Raw genomic sequence first — 17,263 nt, 5'->3', positions numbered from 1 at the left:
ATTGATTTTTACATTTATCCTTTTTTGCTTGTCATAAATTATTTTCCTTAGATTATAAAATTTAACTGCCTCATATGTGGGTGAGAGAACCTGGCATATCAGTAGTTACATGAAAATGACCTAGACTTATTGTGTGGCTGTAAATCTAGTGAAAGTCAGATGTAGGCCTTGACTGCCCACAGAAGCTACTTTAAACTTAGAATGCATCACTGTAAGCCAGGCTTGGTGGCACAGGCTTGTAATCCCAGTGGCTCTGGAGGCAGAGAGGAGAATTTTGAGTTCAAGTTGGGCCTCAGAAATTTAGTGAGGCCCTAAGCAACTCAGCAAGTCACTGTCTGTAAATAAAATATAAAAAAGGGCTGAGGATGTGGCTTGGAAGTTAAGTGCCCCTGGGTTCAACCCCTGGTACAAACAAACAAACAAACAAACAAACAAAAAATCACTCTAAGGTTAGTGTAGGGGTGAAAGGTGAAAGGAGGAATAGTCTTCTGTACCCTGTACTTCTTCAGGGAGGGGAGCATCTGGCCTCATGTGGATAGTATCTTTAAGGAGGATGTTAAACAGTTGGTATAGATGGAAGGAAGTTGAGCTCCTCGGTTAATATCAATATAAGGAAGACATAGGCTTGTTCATCTCAGAAAAACTTATACTATGTAGTTCCAGAAGAACTGGAAGTTAAATGGGTAGCAAATGATCAATTATTCACTGACTTGTTTATTCATTTAACAAAAACTTATTTAGTACCTACTGTAACTCAAGTCTAGTAGATGCCAAGGACATAATAGTAAACAAGAACAAAAGTTATAAAAAATGTGACAAGTACTGTGATGGGAAAGATAGGGTGCTATTTCTAAGATTAGTAGTGCAAAAAGGATGGTATGTAAATACTGGTCCTGGAGATATTCAGGAAGAGGTGGTTGGCGATATTGTAGAAATTATTCAAACAACTGTAAGTGAAATCCTCTTTGGCTTTTAATATCAACAATTGTACAAGTCTTATAACAGACATAAGACTTGTACAATTGTAATATATATATTACTCTCCTTGCTTCTTCCGACCCCCATCCCTTTCTGTTCTTTCCAAACTCAATTCCAAGTCATCAAGTCTGAAGAATGAAATGATTACCTTTGTGATTCTCATACAAGTTTGTGTATAAGGAATGGCAAATTCTTAGAATTAGAGTCACTCTTCATTATTATGGTTTTACCTAGGCTATCAGTAATTGGGGATAGACACAAGTGTTTACATAAGTGCACTGTGATCTGATTTATAGCTTTAGTTCCCATTTCTCTTGAAGTCTAGTCCACTCATGTGGGGGTCTCTGTGGCATTTGGTGGGAGCCTGTATTTCTGTAGGAATGGCAGGCACGAAGGATGAGTGGAGTGTTAATGTCTTTTATGTAATTTTTATGTGCTCTAAATAAGACTATGATTCTTTTATCATTATGTTTTGAATTCTTAACGCATCTTGGCTAATTAGAAAAGCTGACCTTTCCTTCACAGCGTTTTTATTTAAATGATGTGATGATATTCTTAGAACTGTTTGAAGTCTTTCAGATTCAATATTACAAACTGCACTTGAACATCACGGAGGTTTGGATTTGTTTTCTCTTGATCCAATGTGACTTCCTGTTTCTAAGAAAACAGTTTCTAAAGACTCTTAAAAGGAATTTCTTGCATGCCTGACAGCTCATGTAAAACCACATTTTAGTGAACTAGCATAAATGAAGTATATATGTGAAAAGAAATCAAAGAAAGAACAGTACTGCTTGACCAAATTAGTGTTTTATTTTCTGGAAATTGAATCCCATAGAAAAATCTGGTGATTTAGGAAGTGTCTGGAACTATGGACCAAAAGTTTCATTTTTATTTGGTTAATCATCCTATTTCAAGGGGTTTATTCTGTGCTGGAGTTGTTGCATGATAGCAAGTCAAATACTTAAAAAAAAAATTAAAAGGAAAAAGAAAAAAGTGCCTTTCAAATAAATTCACATGTGTGTAACTAATTCACATGTATCCTCACAATTTTCTGGAAAAAAACCTAAGTAATCCCACTAGTTAGTCCATGGGAGATGAGCTAATGAGCCTTTGGTAGTTAGATCTTTCTCTGTGAACAGGAGACTCACATCTCACAATTCAGAGATATGACTTCTCCCTCTTGGAATCAAACTAGAAAGTGGCTTTTTGTAAATATTTTAACAGGGATTAAACATGCTTCTTTTATGACTACTAAAGGCAGTTTATTCATTTGACTATTATTTGTTAATCACTTGATACATGCAAGTCATTATTCTAGAAACATAGAGTATAGTGCAGAATAAGACAGAGAATGTTCTTGATTTTATTTACCAACTAAACACTTATTTAAAGATTTACCGTACTCCAGAAAGTATTCTAGATATTTTAAAAATCTGAAGTTGTTTAATCATCCTATCAGTGGTTTGAGATAAGAACTTTTATCCTTGTTTTACAGGTGTAAAGAATGAGTCCTAGGTCTGGGGCTGTAACACAGCGGCAGAGCACTTGTCTAGCATGCATAATGCACTGGGGTTGATCCTCAGCACCACATAAAAATAAAATAAAGGCATTCTGTCCATCTATAACTACAAAAAAAAAAAAAAAAAAAAAGAGTCTCCAAGTCCTAGATAGGAAGTGGGTGAACCAGAGTTTGAATGCAGGATGAGTACTCATAGCCACCTGCTCCATGGTCATTACAGAAGCCTGGGTGGGATTCCTTGTTAATATACACACAGAGGAAAGAGAGAAAAATAAAAGCTATGGGTGGTCTGACCACTCTTGATATTTTGCTATTTGTGTTCCTTTTGTTATATGTATATGTATTTGTCTGTGTGTATGTGTGTGTGTGTGTGTGTACGCATGCATCCATGTATTTAAACATGTGATATCATATTTGTTGGGTTATCACTTATTTTTACACTGTAGTATAGGCATTTTGGAGCCCAGTGCATTTTATTTAATAGAATTTTAAGTAGCTCTGTAGTATTCCATTTCTCTAACTAGTTTCCTACTAGTTAACAATATGTTCTGTTTTTCAATTTCATAAACCTTGTTGTAATGAATTCCTAAAAACAAATCTTTTTACAAATCCATGGTTATTAAAAAGTTTCTTAGTAAAGCTGTTAACACTGTGTAAATATTTATGCAGTGTCCTTGTGCAGCCTGTGGACTATGCATATGACAACATTAACCATGTAAACATGCTTTCCCTTGTAGGTTAGTGGATGACAGATGTGTGGTGCACCCAGAGGCAGGGGACCTTGCCAACCCTCCCAAGAAGTTCAGAGGTAAGAATTAGAAAAAATATGTTTGATTATATGACCTAAGATAGCAGATTGTTTTTGTGTCAAAATAAGTAATGTTAAAACTTTATTCAGTGTAGAACTTTCAAATACCACTGAAAGTTCTTTCAAAAATGTACCCATTGTTGTTCTTTGATACATTGGAGGATTTATAATGAAAGAATAATTTCAATTTTTGTTTTGCTGGACAATAGTCTTCTGTTGAAAGAAAATCATGGTAATTAACTGTGAAAGATGACTTTTCAAGCCAGTAAATGCAGCCAAATAAATTTATTTATATATTTATGTGGCAGTTATTATAAATGTTACAGTGCTTCATTGTTAGCTGGTTAATTTATCTTTGTAAAGTCTTCAGGAAAGTGACAGTGATGCTTTAGCTTGGCTTCAAATACACTCTGGATGGAGTATCATAACTAACAATTGTCTTAGAAATCCTTTCTAAGCAATCTTAGAAATAGCTTGATAATCTCCTTAACTGATAAATGGGTTTAGTAGGAATTGATTACATCTCAGGTTTATAAAAGAACCAATGGAATCTGTAAAGAAGCCTAGAAAACTAAAATCAGTAATTAAAAGCTTGTCAAATATATTTCATAATTTGTATATGCTTACAATGATAAAAATAAATTTAAAGCAACATTTATTATGAACGCTCTGCATGCATTCATTCTTACAATGATAGAAATCAGCTTTAATAAATAATTAAAAAAAACCTCCAAAACCCTGCAGAATGGAAAGAATTCCTTAGAGTGACATACTCAAGTCAAGATGCGCTGATCAATGCACTGGGGAGGGGAGATAGTTAACATTTAGTAAATAGTCACTATGTTTTACTCTCTGTGGTAGGTGCTTTATATACAATATCTTTTTATTTTATGAGAATATTTTTCTTTCCCTCAACTTAGAATCTTGTAGAGAGAGTGTCCTTTTAGTTAAACTCATCACTTTGGATGAAATCTAAATTTTTCCCCAAGTGGAGAAAACATAAAATAGGCTTTGAAAGGTAAAATACTCACTGGAAACATTCCTAAAACTTCTCAGTTGGATCATTCTGCTAACCCTGGGTCAATGAGACCTTGCAATAGAAGTCTCCACTGAGGAGGAACTCACAGTAAAATCACTACAGATAGGTTACCAGCACTGAGGAACAGCCTGCCAGAGATCAGCAGCAAGTGTGTATAAAATAACTTAAAAGGTAAAAGAGGACGCAGAAACCTTCATAGATGAACAGAGAGCATGAATGGAGGTGAGGTAGATTTTAAAAAGCATGAATTAGCATGTTATGTAAAGCTGAAGAGGGAATTAGTGCTCTGGAGAAAGAGATCCAAGGAAGTCACCCAGTATGTAACAGAGAAAGATATGAAGAAGGATATGAAAGAGTGATGGAAAGGTAGGAGAATAGATTGAGAAGGTTCAGCAGCATCCAGCTGATTTCTAGAAGAGATTAGAGGGAATGGGAGAGACGCAACCTATGAATGGACATGGCTGAGAACTTGGATCAACTGGAGAAAAAAGTATTCCCCCAATAGAAAGGGCACATCATATTCAAAGTAGTAATGATAAATACAACCATATCCACAGGTAGGCACTCCCTTGTGAAACTGTAGAGCATTAAAGACAAAGAGAAAAGTTTTAAAAGTAAACTGGGACAACACTGTATTTGTATTAAGAAAAAGCATGAGGTTCAGGTTTTGACTGTGTCATTCAATGGCTATGTCCTCTTAAATAGGTCACCTAACCGTTTTGAGCCTCAGAGGACATCTGTCCTCTGGGATGGATAATGGGAACAGTGCCTGTAACGTAGGTTTTGTGAGCCTTGAAATCTTTCCAGAGCAAGTAAATGTAAAAACATTTTAGGCCATTATATGATACTTAACTAACAATAGAAACGCATAATGTATTTTCATTAAAAATATTTGGTTCTACCCTTAAATTATAATCTCTTCCAGGGGAGAGTTTTATTTTATTAATTTTGTGTTTCCAAGACATGGAGCTTTACCCTTCCCCCCAAAAAGTGGCCATTAGATAATTTTGGATGAGACATCCAACCTTTCCCTGATCATGTGATAAAATTTGGCTCCCAGGGGTGCCCCAGATTTCACTCCCGTGAGCCTGGGCAGCCTTATTCCTTTGAGGGTCAGCAATAATTACTCTTTCAAAGATAAACCTTAGAATTTCAGGCTGCTGTTACTCTTTTCCTCTTTCTCATTAAAGTAAATTGTTTTAAAGTGCAAAGATTATTTTAGAGTATGTGAAGGAACCCTGAGCTCCATAACAGCTCCATACTCAAGAGGTAAATATATTCAGATACTTGGTCTCACATTATTCAGTAGGCACTGGTTCAAAGTATGAATCATTCTTTCAGGCGCTCCATCCCTTGGCCCAAACCCTGGATTTTCCTGTAATCTAATGCTTTAGGTCATTACCCTTGCTGATTTACTCTCATTTTCTATTTCTATTTCTAAAAGTTTAAGACTAAACCATTTAGCTTACTCCATTTATCAGTAGAAAAGGGAGGTCCTTTCCTATTGGGGACCCAGGGCTCCCTTTTATCTTAAAGCTTAACTCTCCTCCCCATCCCTGCAGAGAAGGGGTGTCCTCTGACCTGGTCTTCATACAGCCCATCGGCCTGGAGCCAATACTATTGTCCAGACTGCCTCATCCTCTCCTGTGGCCAGTCCTTTACAGCTCTTGGGTTATACCATTTTATGCCTGATTATGCTTTCCCTGTTCCCTTTGCCTGTAAAAGCCATTGCTGTTCATAGAATTGCTTCCCAGAGTCACCATCCCAGCATTTCCAGACCCCTCTGCCAAGTTTCCAGAGCACCCTTCCTTATTGTTACTTTTTAGAAAAACAATAGTCTATCAGAAGCTCAGCTGTACCTCAGTTCCTCTTGCCTCAGCCAGATGCATGACATTCTTAAATTAATTTAAAAAGATTTTTGTGTTATTCGATACTCATGCTATGACTTGTTCAAGTGAGTTGTAACATTTTAGAGTGCTGAAGCAATGAAAAGTAGATCTAGTACAACTCCTCCAATTTCTTGAGTGAGGTCCCAAAGTTCCAAATAAGTTACAGTGATTCTCCCACATACACACAAAAATTATGTGGTAGAGTCTTCTTTTGACTGTGCTTCACTTATGAACAGAGGAAACAAAGTTCTAACAAATATGCAATTTCCAAAGGGTTATTTACTACCTAATGGACAGCTGGTTTTCAACAGAAACTGCACAATGAAAATAATATAAACAGAAGCACAGTGAAATTAAGCGAATACAGTTCCTTTAATGTTCAGATATTCCCTATTTTTTAAAAAAATTTATTCTTAAGTTTTAAGTGGACACAATATCTTCATTTTACATTTATGTGGTTCTGAGGATTGAACCCAGTGCCCTATGCACGCCAGGTGAGCACTCTTCTACTGAGCCACAACACCAGCCCAGGATATTCCCTATTTTTAAATGATAAACTTGAAACTTTGGAATGAATCAACTTGGAAGTACATTAGAGTTGTAAAGGCAGTGCAGGAAATTCTCCTCTACTCTGCTTTCTCCAACATTTGCATCTCATATTACTATGGGACATCTGTCAAAATTAAGAAATTACCATTTGTACATTGCTAGGACTAATTCCTGACCTCATTTGGATTTCAGCAGTTTTTCCACATTTCCAGTTTTTCCCGGGTCCTAGTCTGCATTTGAGTATTAGTCTGTTCTGGTCTGTGACACTTTCTGTTTTTCTTGGTTTTGTTTTTGTTTTTTTACGACCTTGATACTTTTGCAGAGTCTGGCCAGGTACTTCATAGTCTGTCCCTTGGATTGGGTCTGTCTGGTGTTGTTGTTTAGGATTAGAGAGGGTTAAAATTTTGAGGAGGATACCAGAGAGGTTAAGTGCCCTGTCTGCATTGTATCAGGAGGTGTATAATAGCAACATGATTTACCACTGGTCTTATTTTTTGATATACAACTTAACCCTTTTCCTCATCCTAAATAATGGCAGCTACTTTAGTTTTTTTTTTTTTTATGTTCTTTTGGCTTTTTTTTTCTTCCCTAGATCCTTCTTATACTTCTCTATTCTCCAAAAACACCTTCTTCAAGAATGGATTTTTCCAAAAGTCTCTGTTTATTAACACATGCGGCTTTTCTGTTAGGAGGAGAAGCTGACTTTCATGAAGGCAAGAGAGATTCACATGTCCTTCTCTGACCCTGAGGAGGACAGAAACACAGAGACCATGGAGAAGCCAGGGAGCTAGTCCCCAGGAGGCTGGGGGAAGAGAAGGCAAACCTCTTCCTTGGTTGATTGCATTCTCCCCAGTGTTGGACCTTTCGCCTAAAAAGTTCCAACTCTGAGATTCTGTAATCATTTGACGTGGTCCTAACTCCCTCAATCTACCACAGGGCCACTTCTGGCAAGCAGCAGGTCATTTTACAGTAATAAGTCAGAGTGCCTCAGGAATTGGGACGAAAAGAAAGAATTTCTTTTCTGTGACGTGAAAAAGCAGGTGGTGAAAATCAGAGACTTAAGGGAAGATCCACAAGATTTTTTCTTTAACCCAATTCCTTCTTTTTGGGTAATTTAGGGAAGCCATTCATTGTGTGTATGTGTGTGTGGCGGGGTGGGGGGCGAGGGAGAGAGAGAGAGAGTGTATGTGTATCTGTGTGAGAGAGAAAGAGAGTGTGTGTGTGTGTGTGTGTGTGAGTGTGTGTGTGTGTGTGTGTGTGTGTGTGTGTGTGTGGTGCTAGGCATGCCAGGCAAATACTCTACCACTGAGCTAGATCCCCAGTCCTTTTTATTTTATGTTGAGACAGGTTCTTGCTAAATTCCCCAGGCTAACCTCAAACTTGTGGTCCTCCTGCCTCAGCCTCCCAGGTAGGTGGGATTACAGATGTGTGCTTGGATTCAGGGAAGCCATTTTGAAGGCAGGCCTCACCTTTTCCCTCACTCCTAAAGGTCATACTCAGGTGTGTAAATGAAGAAGAGTTCTTGCTAGGTACTTGCTTTGACTCTTTATGTAATTGAAAATATAATTTAATGGTCTTAATTTTTGATATACAACTTAACTCTTTAACCAGTTATAAATACCTTCTTCACCAGCTTAATAATTCGTATATTGAATTTCTTCAGATTTGGTATTAGTGTAATTTTTTTTTTTTAAATGAAGACCAACTATTTCAGATTCGAAATCAACTAACATTTATTGAGCATTTGATACATGATATGCTGTTGCTTGGGGTTTCCTATGCATTATTAGTTGGTCATCCCAGTAACCTCTTGAAGTAGAAACTATTGCTACTGTCATTTTTTAATAGAGAAATATATGTATAAAGAGGTCATGCAACCATCTTAAGCTTGCTGAGCTCATTAGTGGCCGAGCTGAGATTGAAACCAAGTTTTATGACTCCAGACTTGTTTGTTTTTAACCACTAGCCCATACTATCTATTGAATTGTGCCCTCCTGTAAATTCTACTTGTTGGTCCTATAAAGCCCATAGATGAAATCTATTCCTTCTTCCAAACAATAGCCATTTGGATATTTGCTTAGACTGATCATATTCCTACAGGTCTTTTCTTCTACAGTCTTAGCTTTTTTAAGTTCTTTTATTTGTTGCCAGCTACACATTCTTTTGGGATTTCTTTAGTTGTCTTCAGACTGCCTTGTTTGTCTCTGGTTAGGCTCCTGTTTGCCAATTTAACTCCAGGCAGTGTAGAGGAAACTAAACACTGTAGAGTTGAGTTTATTCTGATGAGAACCCTTGTTGCTTTGGGGGCCACATTTGCAGCCCACATCCTCAGCAGAGTTGCCTTACTCTCTTGGAGGTTTTAGACAATCCAGACTGCAGATGTAGTAATTTGCTGCTCAGGAAATTTAAGAAATTTGCTATGGGTTTTCAAGCCAACAACTACATGGTTTTTATTAAAACCTTTAAAATTCTTCAGTTGAATGTTACTACCACTGTAGGTCCTGGGTGTTTGTTAAGTCATTGGATAATAACCCTCTACTGCTAATACCCTACTATTAAACTCTAAAGTGGTGTGGAAATTAGATAATAAGTTTGCTCTTCTCTGTGAGGCTTTGGAGAAGGATTGAAGGGTGAGGTGAAAACAGATTGCCCTGCCTCTTTGCTTCTCCTTTTGAACTAGTCAGGGTTGTAAAAGTGCTTGTTCTTTAAAATACTTCAGTCTCTATTGGACGGTGGTTCTGAAGGATAAAAGAGGATCACTTTTGGATGTCTCATAAATTGCTCTTCAAAGCAATTTATAATAATTCACAAAATTACCTATGTATCTAAAATATGAATGATGTCTGAACTTTATTGATTTGTGACTTTGATTGTGAGGTTTAATTCTCTCTTAAGAAGTGAGGGGCAGAAAATTAACAAACATGATTCCTGTGGTTTGGTGGGTTAGTGGGTAAGAACAACTCTTAGGCTCCTCCCCTTATCATTCATGTACCTGTGGGTCACTTTCATGAGCTTCAAGCTCATATGTTAAAAAAAAAAATAACTCCTTTTTCATGTTGTGTATGAAATTAGCTGTCCAAATTCTTAGTAAGAACTGTATAAATATTTTTTTTTTTTACTGTGAGCTTGTTAATCTAATAGCCAAGACCACACTTTCCAAGAATAGAAAGTCCCCCATATTCAAATTCTTCACCTTTATTGCTTATGATAGTCTTTTTCCTTGTTACCATATTTAATCCTAATAGTCCCATTTTACAAATGTAAGTTTTTGGAAAGTGAAGTATATGCTCAAGGTCACACCATCAGTAGGTGGGAGGTGGTATTGTTTGAAGCTATTGGTGTTCAACCCTGTAAGATTTTGGATTCATTCAGCAGAGGTTGATTGAATGTACACTGTGTGCAGTGAAGTGTGTGGACCAGTTGTTACATTCCAGATGAGTCAGAAATAAAAGCTGCTCTCAAGGAATTTATAATCTAATGAGGGAGATAAGATGTGCATATATATATATAATTTTAACTCAAGGTAGAAAGAGATAAGGGCTAAATAAAAAGATATGGTGAGGTATTATGGGACGATGGAGATTTTAATTTCCTGTTTTGAGTGATGAAGAAAGCTTCTTAATTAAGATAGTGTTTGACCTGAAAGACTTGTACCTGAGGGAGAGGGACACGCAGATGTCCCAGGCCCAAGATATACCTGTTCATGACAGTAGTTCTTAGGGTAATAATTGAGGTGCAAAGCTGCACCTGCATTCTTTAAAAAGTAATGGAATGTTGGGTATTCTTTTCAGTATAATATAGATTAAAGCACCAAGCCATTATCTCAGTACATTTAGTCTTTTGCAAATGATACACAAGTAAATTCATGATAATGGAATGTGACAAAATGTTCTTTACTGCCCTTGCTGCTAATAACTCATGTTTACTTTGTCCTTACTATATGTCAGGCAATGTTCTAACTGCTTTATATTTTATTAATCTATTTTATCATCATATAACCTATAAAACATATATTATTTTAAAAATATTATCTCTGTATACAAGATGCTATCACAGAAATCCAAAAAACAAACAGAAAACACACACACACACACACACACACACACACACACAAATAAAATAAAGCAAAGCCCAATAAATTAGAAACTTATTTCTCTTTCACTCAGTAGTTCCTATGTGAGTGATCCAGCACCAGCTTGTGTCATTATCATCACAGGGCTTTCAAAGTTGCTCTAATTAGTCACTATTTCCCAGTCAGTAGAAAAGAGGTAAGATGAATCCAGGAAAAGTGGATTCTTTTTTTGGAAGATACCTGAAATTTCATATATCACTCCCACCCATATCTCATAGGCATATGGTATATTGGATTGAATGACAGTCCTATAAAACACATGTCCACGTCCTAAAATCCAGATCCTATGAGTGTGAATTTATTTGGAAAAAGGGTCTTTGCAGTTATAATTAAGAATCTTAAGAAGAGATCATCCTGGATTATCCAGGTGGTCCCTAAATTCAATGACAAGTGTTTTTCGGAGAAACAAACATGAGGGGAAGGCCATGTGAAGGTGGAGGTGGAATTTTGCTGACATAAACTGGGGAACACCTAGAGTCACCAGAGCTGGGAGAGGCCAGAGAGCATTCTCTCCTAGAACTTCCAGAGGGAACATGGCCCTGCCATCACCTTGACTTTGGATATCTGACTATAGAATACATTTCTGTTGTGTAAAGCCAACAGTTTTGTGGAGAGTTGTTACAGCAGCCATAGAAGACTAATACTCCGTATTGTTTCAAGGAGGCTGAGGAGCATGGTGGTTGGGGGCAGGTCAAGTGCCAGCCAAACTATGCAAAGGAAGAAGCGGATAGATATGGGGAGGGGTAGCATTCTTTATTATATCCCATTTTATAGATGAGGACACTAAGGCAAAGAGAGACTCAGGAACGTGCCCAAAGTCAGACACCTAAGAGGAAGCAAAGCTGTGATTGCAGTCTAGACCCTTACCCACTATCTATACTGCCTGTAGATCCAAGGGGCTATGGAAACACAGAGAAGATTGTGATTGGCATTGGGATTGAGAAGAAGAATGGAGGTAAACTGGGAAATCAGCATTATTAGCCAGGTAAAGAGGAGGAGGTTGAGGAGAAAGAGACGTTACTGGTTGGGGCACTGAAGTGTGAATTAGTATGACAGGTTTGTGGTTATGGCTTTGAAGATATGTTGAAAGCTTAGGAAATGGTGGAAGGGTGGCAGAGATGAGGTGAGAGGAGGGTCCTGATACCTAACAGGCTTGTATGCTGTGCTGAGACATTTGGTTTTTACCTTAAAGCAGTGGATAAGTCCATTATCAAATTTATCAGCCAGGACCCTCATACATTTCTGTTTGTACACAAAGTGCTACAGCGCCTTGAAAAAGAGTTGGCTGTTTATTAGACGCTTTCACTATATGACTCAGCAGTCTCACTCTTAAACATTTACCAAAGAATAATGGAAACCTAAATTCACACAAAGAGTATTTATAGCAAAACCTGGAAGTAGAGAAAATCTCCTTTAGCTGGCGGGTAGGTAAGAAAACACACAGCAGTGCATCCACACAACGGATGCTCCTCATGGTAAAGAGGATGAGTCACCGATGGCTCCTCAGACTCAGGTGACATAATGCATAACTATTTATTTGCTCTTCTGGAAAAGGCTGGGATAGGAGAGGTGAATTTGGCCAACTCCAGATTCAAGGGATAGTTAGAAGTTGAGTTCACTTTGAAATAAACTTTCACCTTCCCCATAAAAAGATTAAGTCTCTATAGTCTACATTGCTGTGACTTATTTTTATCTTTAAGCTTGATGTGTGGGGAGGTGGGGAAAGACCTCATTCATCTGACTGCCTCTCTGGGCCCTCACAGGAAGGTCTTTGGTAAGCTCTTCAGATATTTATTTGGTACAATTCTACTTTTAGGGAAAAAAATGATCCTTATGATTGTATAATAAAGTACATTTTAATGAATTTTATAGGCTGCTCTTCTAAATGATATGGAGGTTATAGTATTTCTACTCATGCTATATGCTACATTATGCTACATTCATTATTGACTCTGTATTTTTTTTTAATTGGTTTGAGATAGAGTCTCACCAAATAGCTTAAGCTGGCCTTGAACTTGTAATCCTCCTGCATCAGCCACCTGAGTAGCTAGACTTGCAGATGTATGTGCCTCTCTGCCCAGCAACTATATATTCTAATTGGGAAATAATCCCAATTATTTTATTCGATAGCATTTCCTATAGGAAATATACTTAATAACATTGTTTCTAGGAACACATTATAGTGAGAAGCATAGACTGTTTGCAGAATTGAAACTTTGGCTCACTCAAATTACTCTCCAATGAATCAAATAGTAGCTGTTTTTAGGTCAACCATTTCCCTATCCCCTCTAATCTTACTATGTTAGGCATATGAATGACACTGAAATGTCAAATTGGTTAAGTTTTTACCAGCTTTGTATCTTCAGTGGGCAGAAAAGCGTTATACATGTTTATTATTTTAAGTGGAAATATGCATGAGTCAAAATCATGCTTCTATGGTTTATGGTAGATGAACCTTGTTTTTCTCCTTTCTGAATATTAGAAATGTTAACAGAAATTTTGTTTATGAAAGTCCTTATGGAATATCTGCTTAAAGCTTAGCAATCATTAACTTTTTCAAGTTACACAAAAGATTGATCTGCACCGTGTGTATTCAAGCCCAGGTCAACTGCCGCGCTTTCCCAGGTGTTGACTTAGTGAGTGCGCAGGTTCACGATCTTCCCTGATCAGGTGCCCTTGTTTATAATTTGTGGTTTTCAAGGTAACCACACAATTTCAGAAGAAAGCAAACATTGCTGGCAAGTGGCAGTGTTTGTTTTATAAATGCTTGGAAGTGGTTTAGTACTTTCTTTGTCTTTTAAAGAATAAGGTGAATAACAAAAGCAGCTCTCACGATTAGCGATGCAGCCTCTGTTTGCCATGACAGGGATTCACCTTGTTCTCCTCCAGCCTTCCTTGCCCTTTTAAAGCTGAACACCTCTGAAAAGTGAGATATACACCCTAAAAATGAATGAAAGTTGTGGATCACTAGGAATGTACTGATCTCGGTACTTCTCTAATGTCTTCCTGTAGGACGGGCGGTGTATGTGTGTGTGTGTGTGTGTGTGTGTGTGTGTGTGTGTGTGTGGCGCGCTCCATCAGATGACTTGGAGGTGGTTAACCTTCCATATCCAGAGGCTCTCAAGGACCATGAGGAACTGGAAGATAATAAGCTTATTCAGAGTGTCCTATTCTGGAATTAGAAGTGGGCTTAAATTGTTTTCTTAAACTCGCATTTCTAAAGGACAGAAGCCTTGGCTCTGTTTAGAAATAGGGCTGTGGAGACTTGTCCTCCTGCTTCTGTTTAGGCAGGCTTCATGAAGCAGAATTTAATGGTTGTAAGAAGCCTCACTTATGCAACTTGAACTCTGATTATATCTACATAATTAAATATCCGGATGTGGGTAAATATTGGAAGGAAAGTAGTTAAATAAAATTGATTGTGTGGTTAGGTTCTGTTATGTGGTGGTATAAGAGAAAAAGTCCGGTACCCAAAATGTGACGTTAGAAATACAGTATGAATGTTTAGTGGACAAATGTAAAAAACAAAGCAAAAAGCAACAGACTGTAACTAATATTTTAACTTGAAACAACAACATTGGAAAGCCTTTAATTCCTACTTCTTCATTACCCTTGTCTTCTTTTTATATATTTGACCAGTATTGTTAAGTTAAAGGCAGATATCTCTACTTATGGGCTTATAGGTATGAAAGCCAGGAAAATGAGATAGCTTTCTACTTTCTACCCTGATATAAAAGATGGGTGAGAGTGTTCTGGCCACAGCACAAAAAAGTGACTGAGGGGTTGGGGTTGTAGCTCAGTGGTAGAGTGCTTGCCTAGCATGTGTGAGGCAATGGGTTTGATCCTCAGCACCACATTAAAAATAAATAAATAAATAAAATAAAGGCATTCTGTCCATCTACAACTACCAATCAATTAATCAATCAGAAGCTGAATAAAACACTGCTTATGCTAACTCTATTGATGCCTCTCAAATTTTTTCTATTTATTTATATTAATTAATTTTTTATTTATATATGCTGTATGACAGTGGAATGCATTACAATTCTTATTACACATATAGAGCACAATTTCCATATCTCTGGTTGTATACAAATTATATTCATAATACCAATTCATGTCTTCATAAATGTACTTTGGATAATAATGTCCATCACATTCCACCATCATTTCTAACTCCATGCTCCCTCTCTTCCCCTCCCACCTCTCTTCCCTATTTAGAGTTCATTTATTCCTCCCATGCTCCCCCTCCCTACGCACTATGAATCAGCCTCCTATATTAGAGAAAACATTTGGCCTTTGGTTTTTTGGGATTGGCTAATTTCACTTAGCATTATCTTCCCCAACGCCATCCATTTACCTGCAAATGACATGATTTTATTCTCTTTTATTGCTGAGTAATATTCCATTGTGTATATTTGCCACATTTTTTTATCCATTCATCCACTGAAGGGCATTTAGGTTGGTTCCACAGTTTAGCTATTGTGAATTGTGCTGCTATAAACATTGATGTGGCTGTGTCCCTGTAGTATGCTGTTTTTAAGTCCTTTGGGTGTAGTCCTAGGAGAGGGATAGTTGGGTCAAATGGTGGTTTCATTCCCAATTTTCCAAGGAATCTCCATACTGCTTTCCATTATGGCTGCACCAATTTGCAGTCCCACCAACAATATATGAGTGTACCTTTTTCCCCACATCCTCGCCAACACTTATTGTTGTTTGTCTTCATAATAGTTGCCATTCTGACTGGAGTGAGATGATATCTTAGAATAGTTTTGATTTGCATTTCTCTAATTGCTAGAAATGATGAACATTTTTTCAAATATTTGTTGATTGATTGTATATCATCTTCTGAGAAGTGTTGGGTTATTTGTTTTTTTAGTGCTTACTTTTTGAGTTCTTTATATACTGTAAAGATTAGTACTCTATCTTATATGTGAGGGGTAAAGATTTGCTCCCAAGATGTTCACCTCACAATCTGTTCTCCTCACAGATTGTTTCTTTTGCTGAGAAGAAACTTTTTAGTTTGGATCCATCCCATTTATTGCTTCTTGATTTTAATTCTTGGGCCTAAAGTATCTTATTAAGGAAGTTGGGGCCTGATCCCACATGATGGAGATTAAGGCCTACATTTTCTTCTATTAGATGCAGGGTCCCTAGTTTTATTGCTAGGTCCTTGATCCATTTTGAGTTAAATTTTGTGCATGGCCTACATTTTCTTCTATTAGATGCAGGGTCCCTAGTTTTATTGCTAGGTCCTTGATCCATTTTGAGTTAAGTTTTGTGCATAGGGGTTTAATTTCATTTTGTTACATGTGGATTTCCAGTTTTCCCAGCACCATTTGTTGAAGAGGCTATCTTTTCTCCAATGCATGTTTTTGACATCTTTGTCTAATATAAGATAATTGTAATCTTGTGGGTTAGTCATTGTGTCCTCTATACTGTACCATTTGTCTACCAGTTTGTTTTGGTGCCAATACCATGCTGATTTTGTTACTATTGCTCTATAGTATAGTTTAAAGTCTGGTGTAGTGATGCCACCTGCTTCACTCTTTCTGCTAAGGATTGCTTTAGCTATTCTGGGTCTCTTATTTTTTCAGATAAATTTCATGACTGCTCTTTCTGTTTCTATGAGGAATGCCATTGAGATTTTGATTGGAATTACATAAAATCTGTATAGTGCTTTTGGAAGTATGGTTATTTTGATAATATTAATTTTGCCTATCTAAGAGCAAGGTAGATCTTTCCATCTTCTAAGGTCTTCTTTGATTTCTTTCTTTAGGCTTCTGTAATTTTCAAGTATTTTATTTTTATTTTTTGAGGCTATTTTAAATGGGGTAGTTTTCCTTGTTTCCCTTTCTGAGGATTTGTCACTGATATACAGAAATGCATTTGATTTATGGGTGTTGATTTTATATCCTGCTACTTTGCTGAATTCATTTACTAGTTCTAGAAGTTTTCTGGTGGAACTTTTAAAGGTTCTTCTAGGCATAGAATCATATCATCAGCAAATAGTGTCAATTTAAGTTCTTCTTTTTCTTATTTGTATCCTTTTAATTTCTTTCATCTAATTGCTCTGGCCAGTATTTCGAGAACTATATTGAATAGAAGTGGTGAAAGAGGGCATCCCTGTCTTGTGCCAGTTTTTCGAGGGAATGCCTTTAATTTTTCTCTGTTTAGAATGATGTTGGCCTGGGGCTTAGCATAGATGGTCTTTATGATGCTGAGATATGTTCTTCCCTAGTTTTTCTAGTGTTTTGAACATAAAGCAGTGCTGTATTTTGTCAACTGCTTTTTCTGCATCTCTTGAGATGATCATATGATTCTGGTCTTTAAGTCTATTGATGTGATG

At 37.1% G+C, this 17,263-nt stretch overlaps 1 protein-coding gene across 1 annotated transcript in view; it reads left to right on the top strand.

The window, feature by feature from the left end:
• The window catches only part of Itpr2 (inositol 1,4,5-trisphosphate receptor type 2), a 474,501-nt gene that overhangs the window by 36,673 nt on the left and 420,565 nt on the right, over window positions 1-17,263 (top strand). The window contains exon 2 of the mRNA XM_077109287.1: window positions 3,235-3,305. Within this exon, the coding sequence (XP_076965402.1) occupies window positions 3,235-3,305 (71 nt within the window). The remainder of the gene's footprint in view (window positions 1-3,234; window positions 3,306-17,263) is intronic.

Source organism: Callospermophilus lateralis, chromosome 4, assembly GCF_048772815.1.
Source record: "Callospermophilus lateralis isolate mCalLat2 chromosome 4, mCalLat2.hap1, whole genome shotgun sequence".
NCBI classification, from domain to species: Eukaryota; Metazoa; Chordata; class Mammalia; order Rodentia; family Sciuridae; genus Callospermophilus; species Callospermophilus lateralis.
The sequence above is the reverse complement of the archived record's forward strand: the minus strand, read 5'-3'. Positions and strand labels throughout refer to the sequence as shown.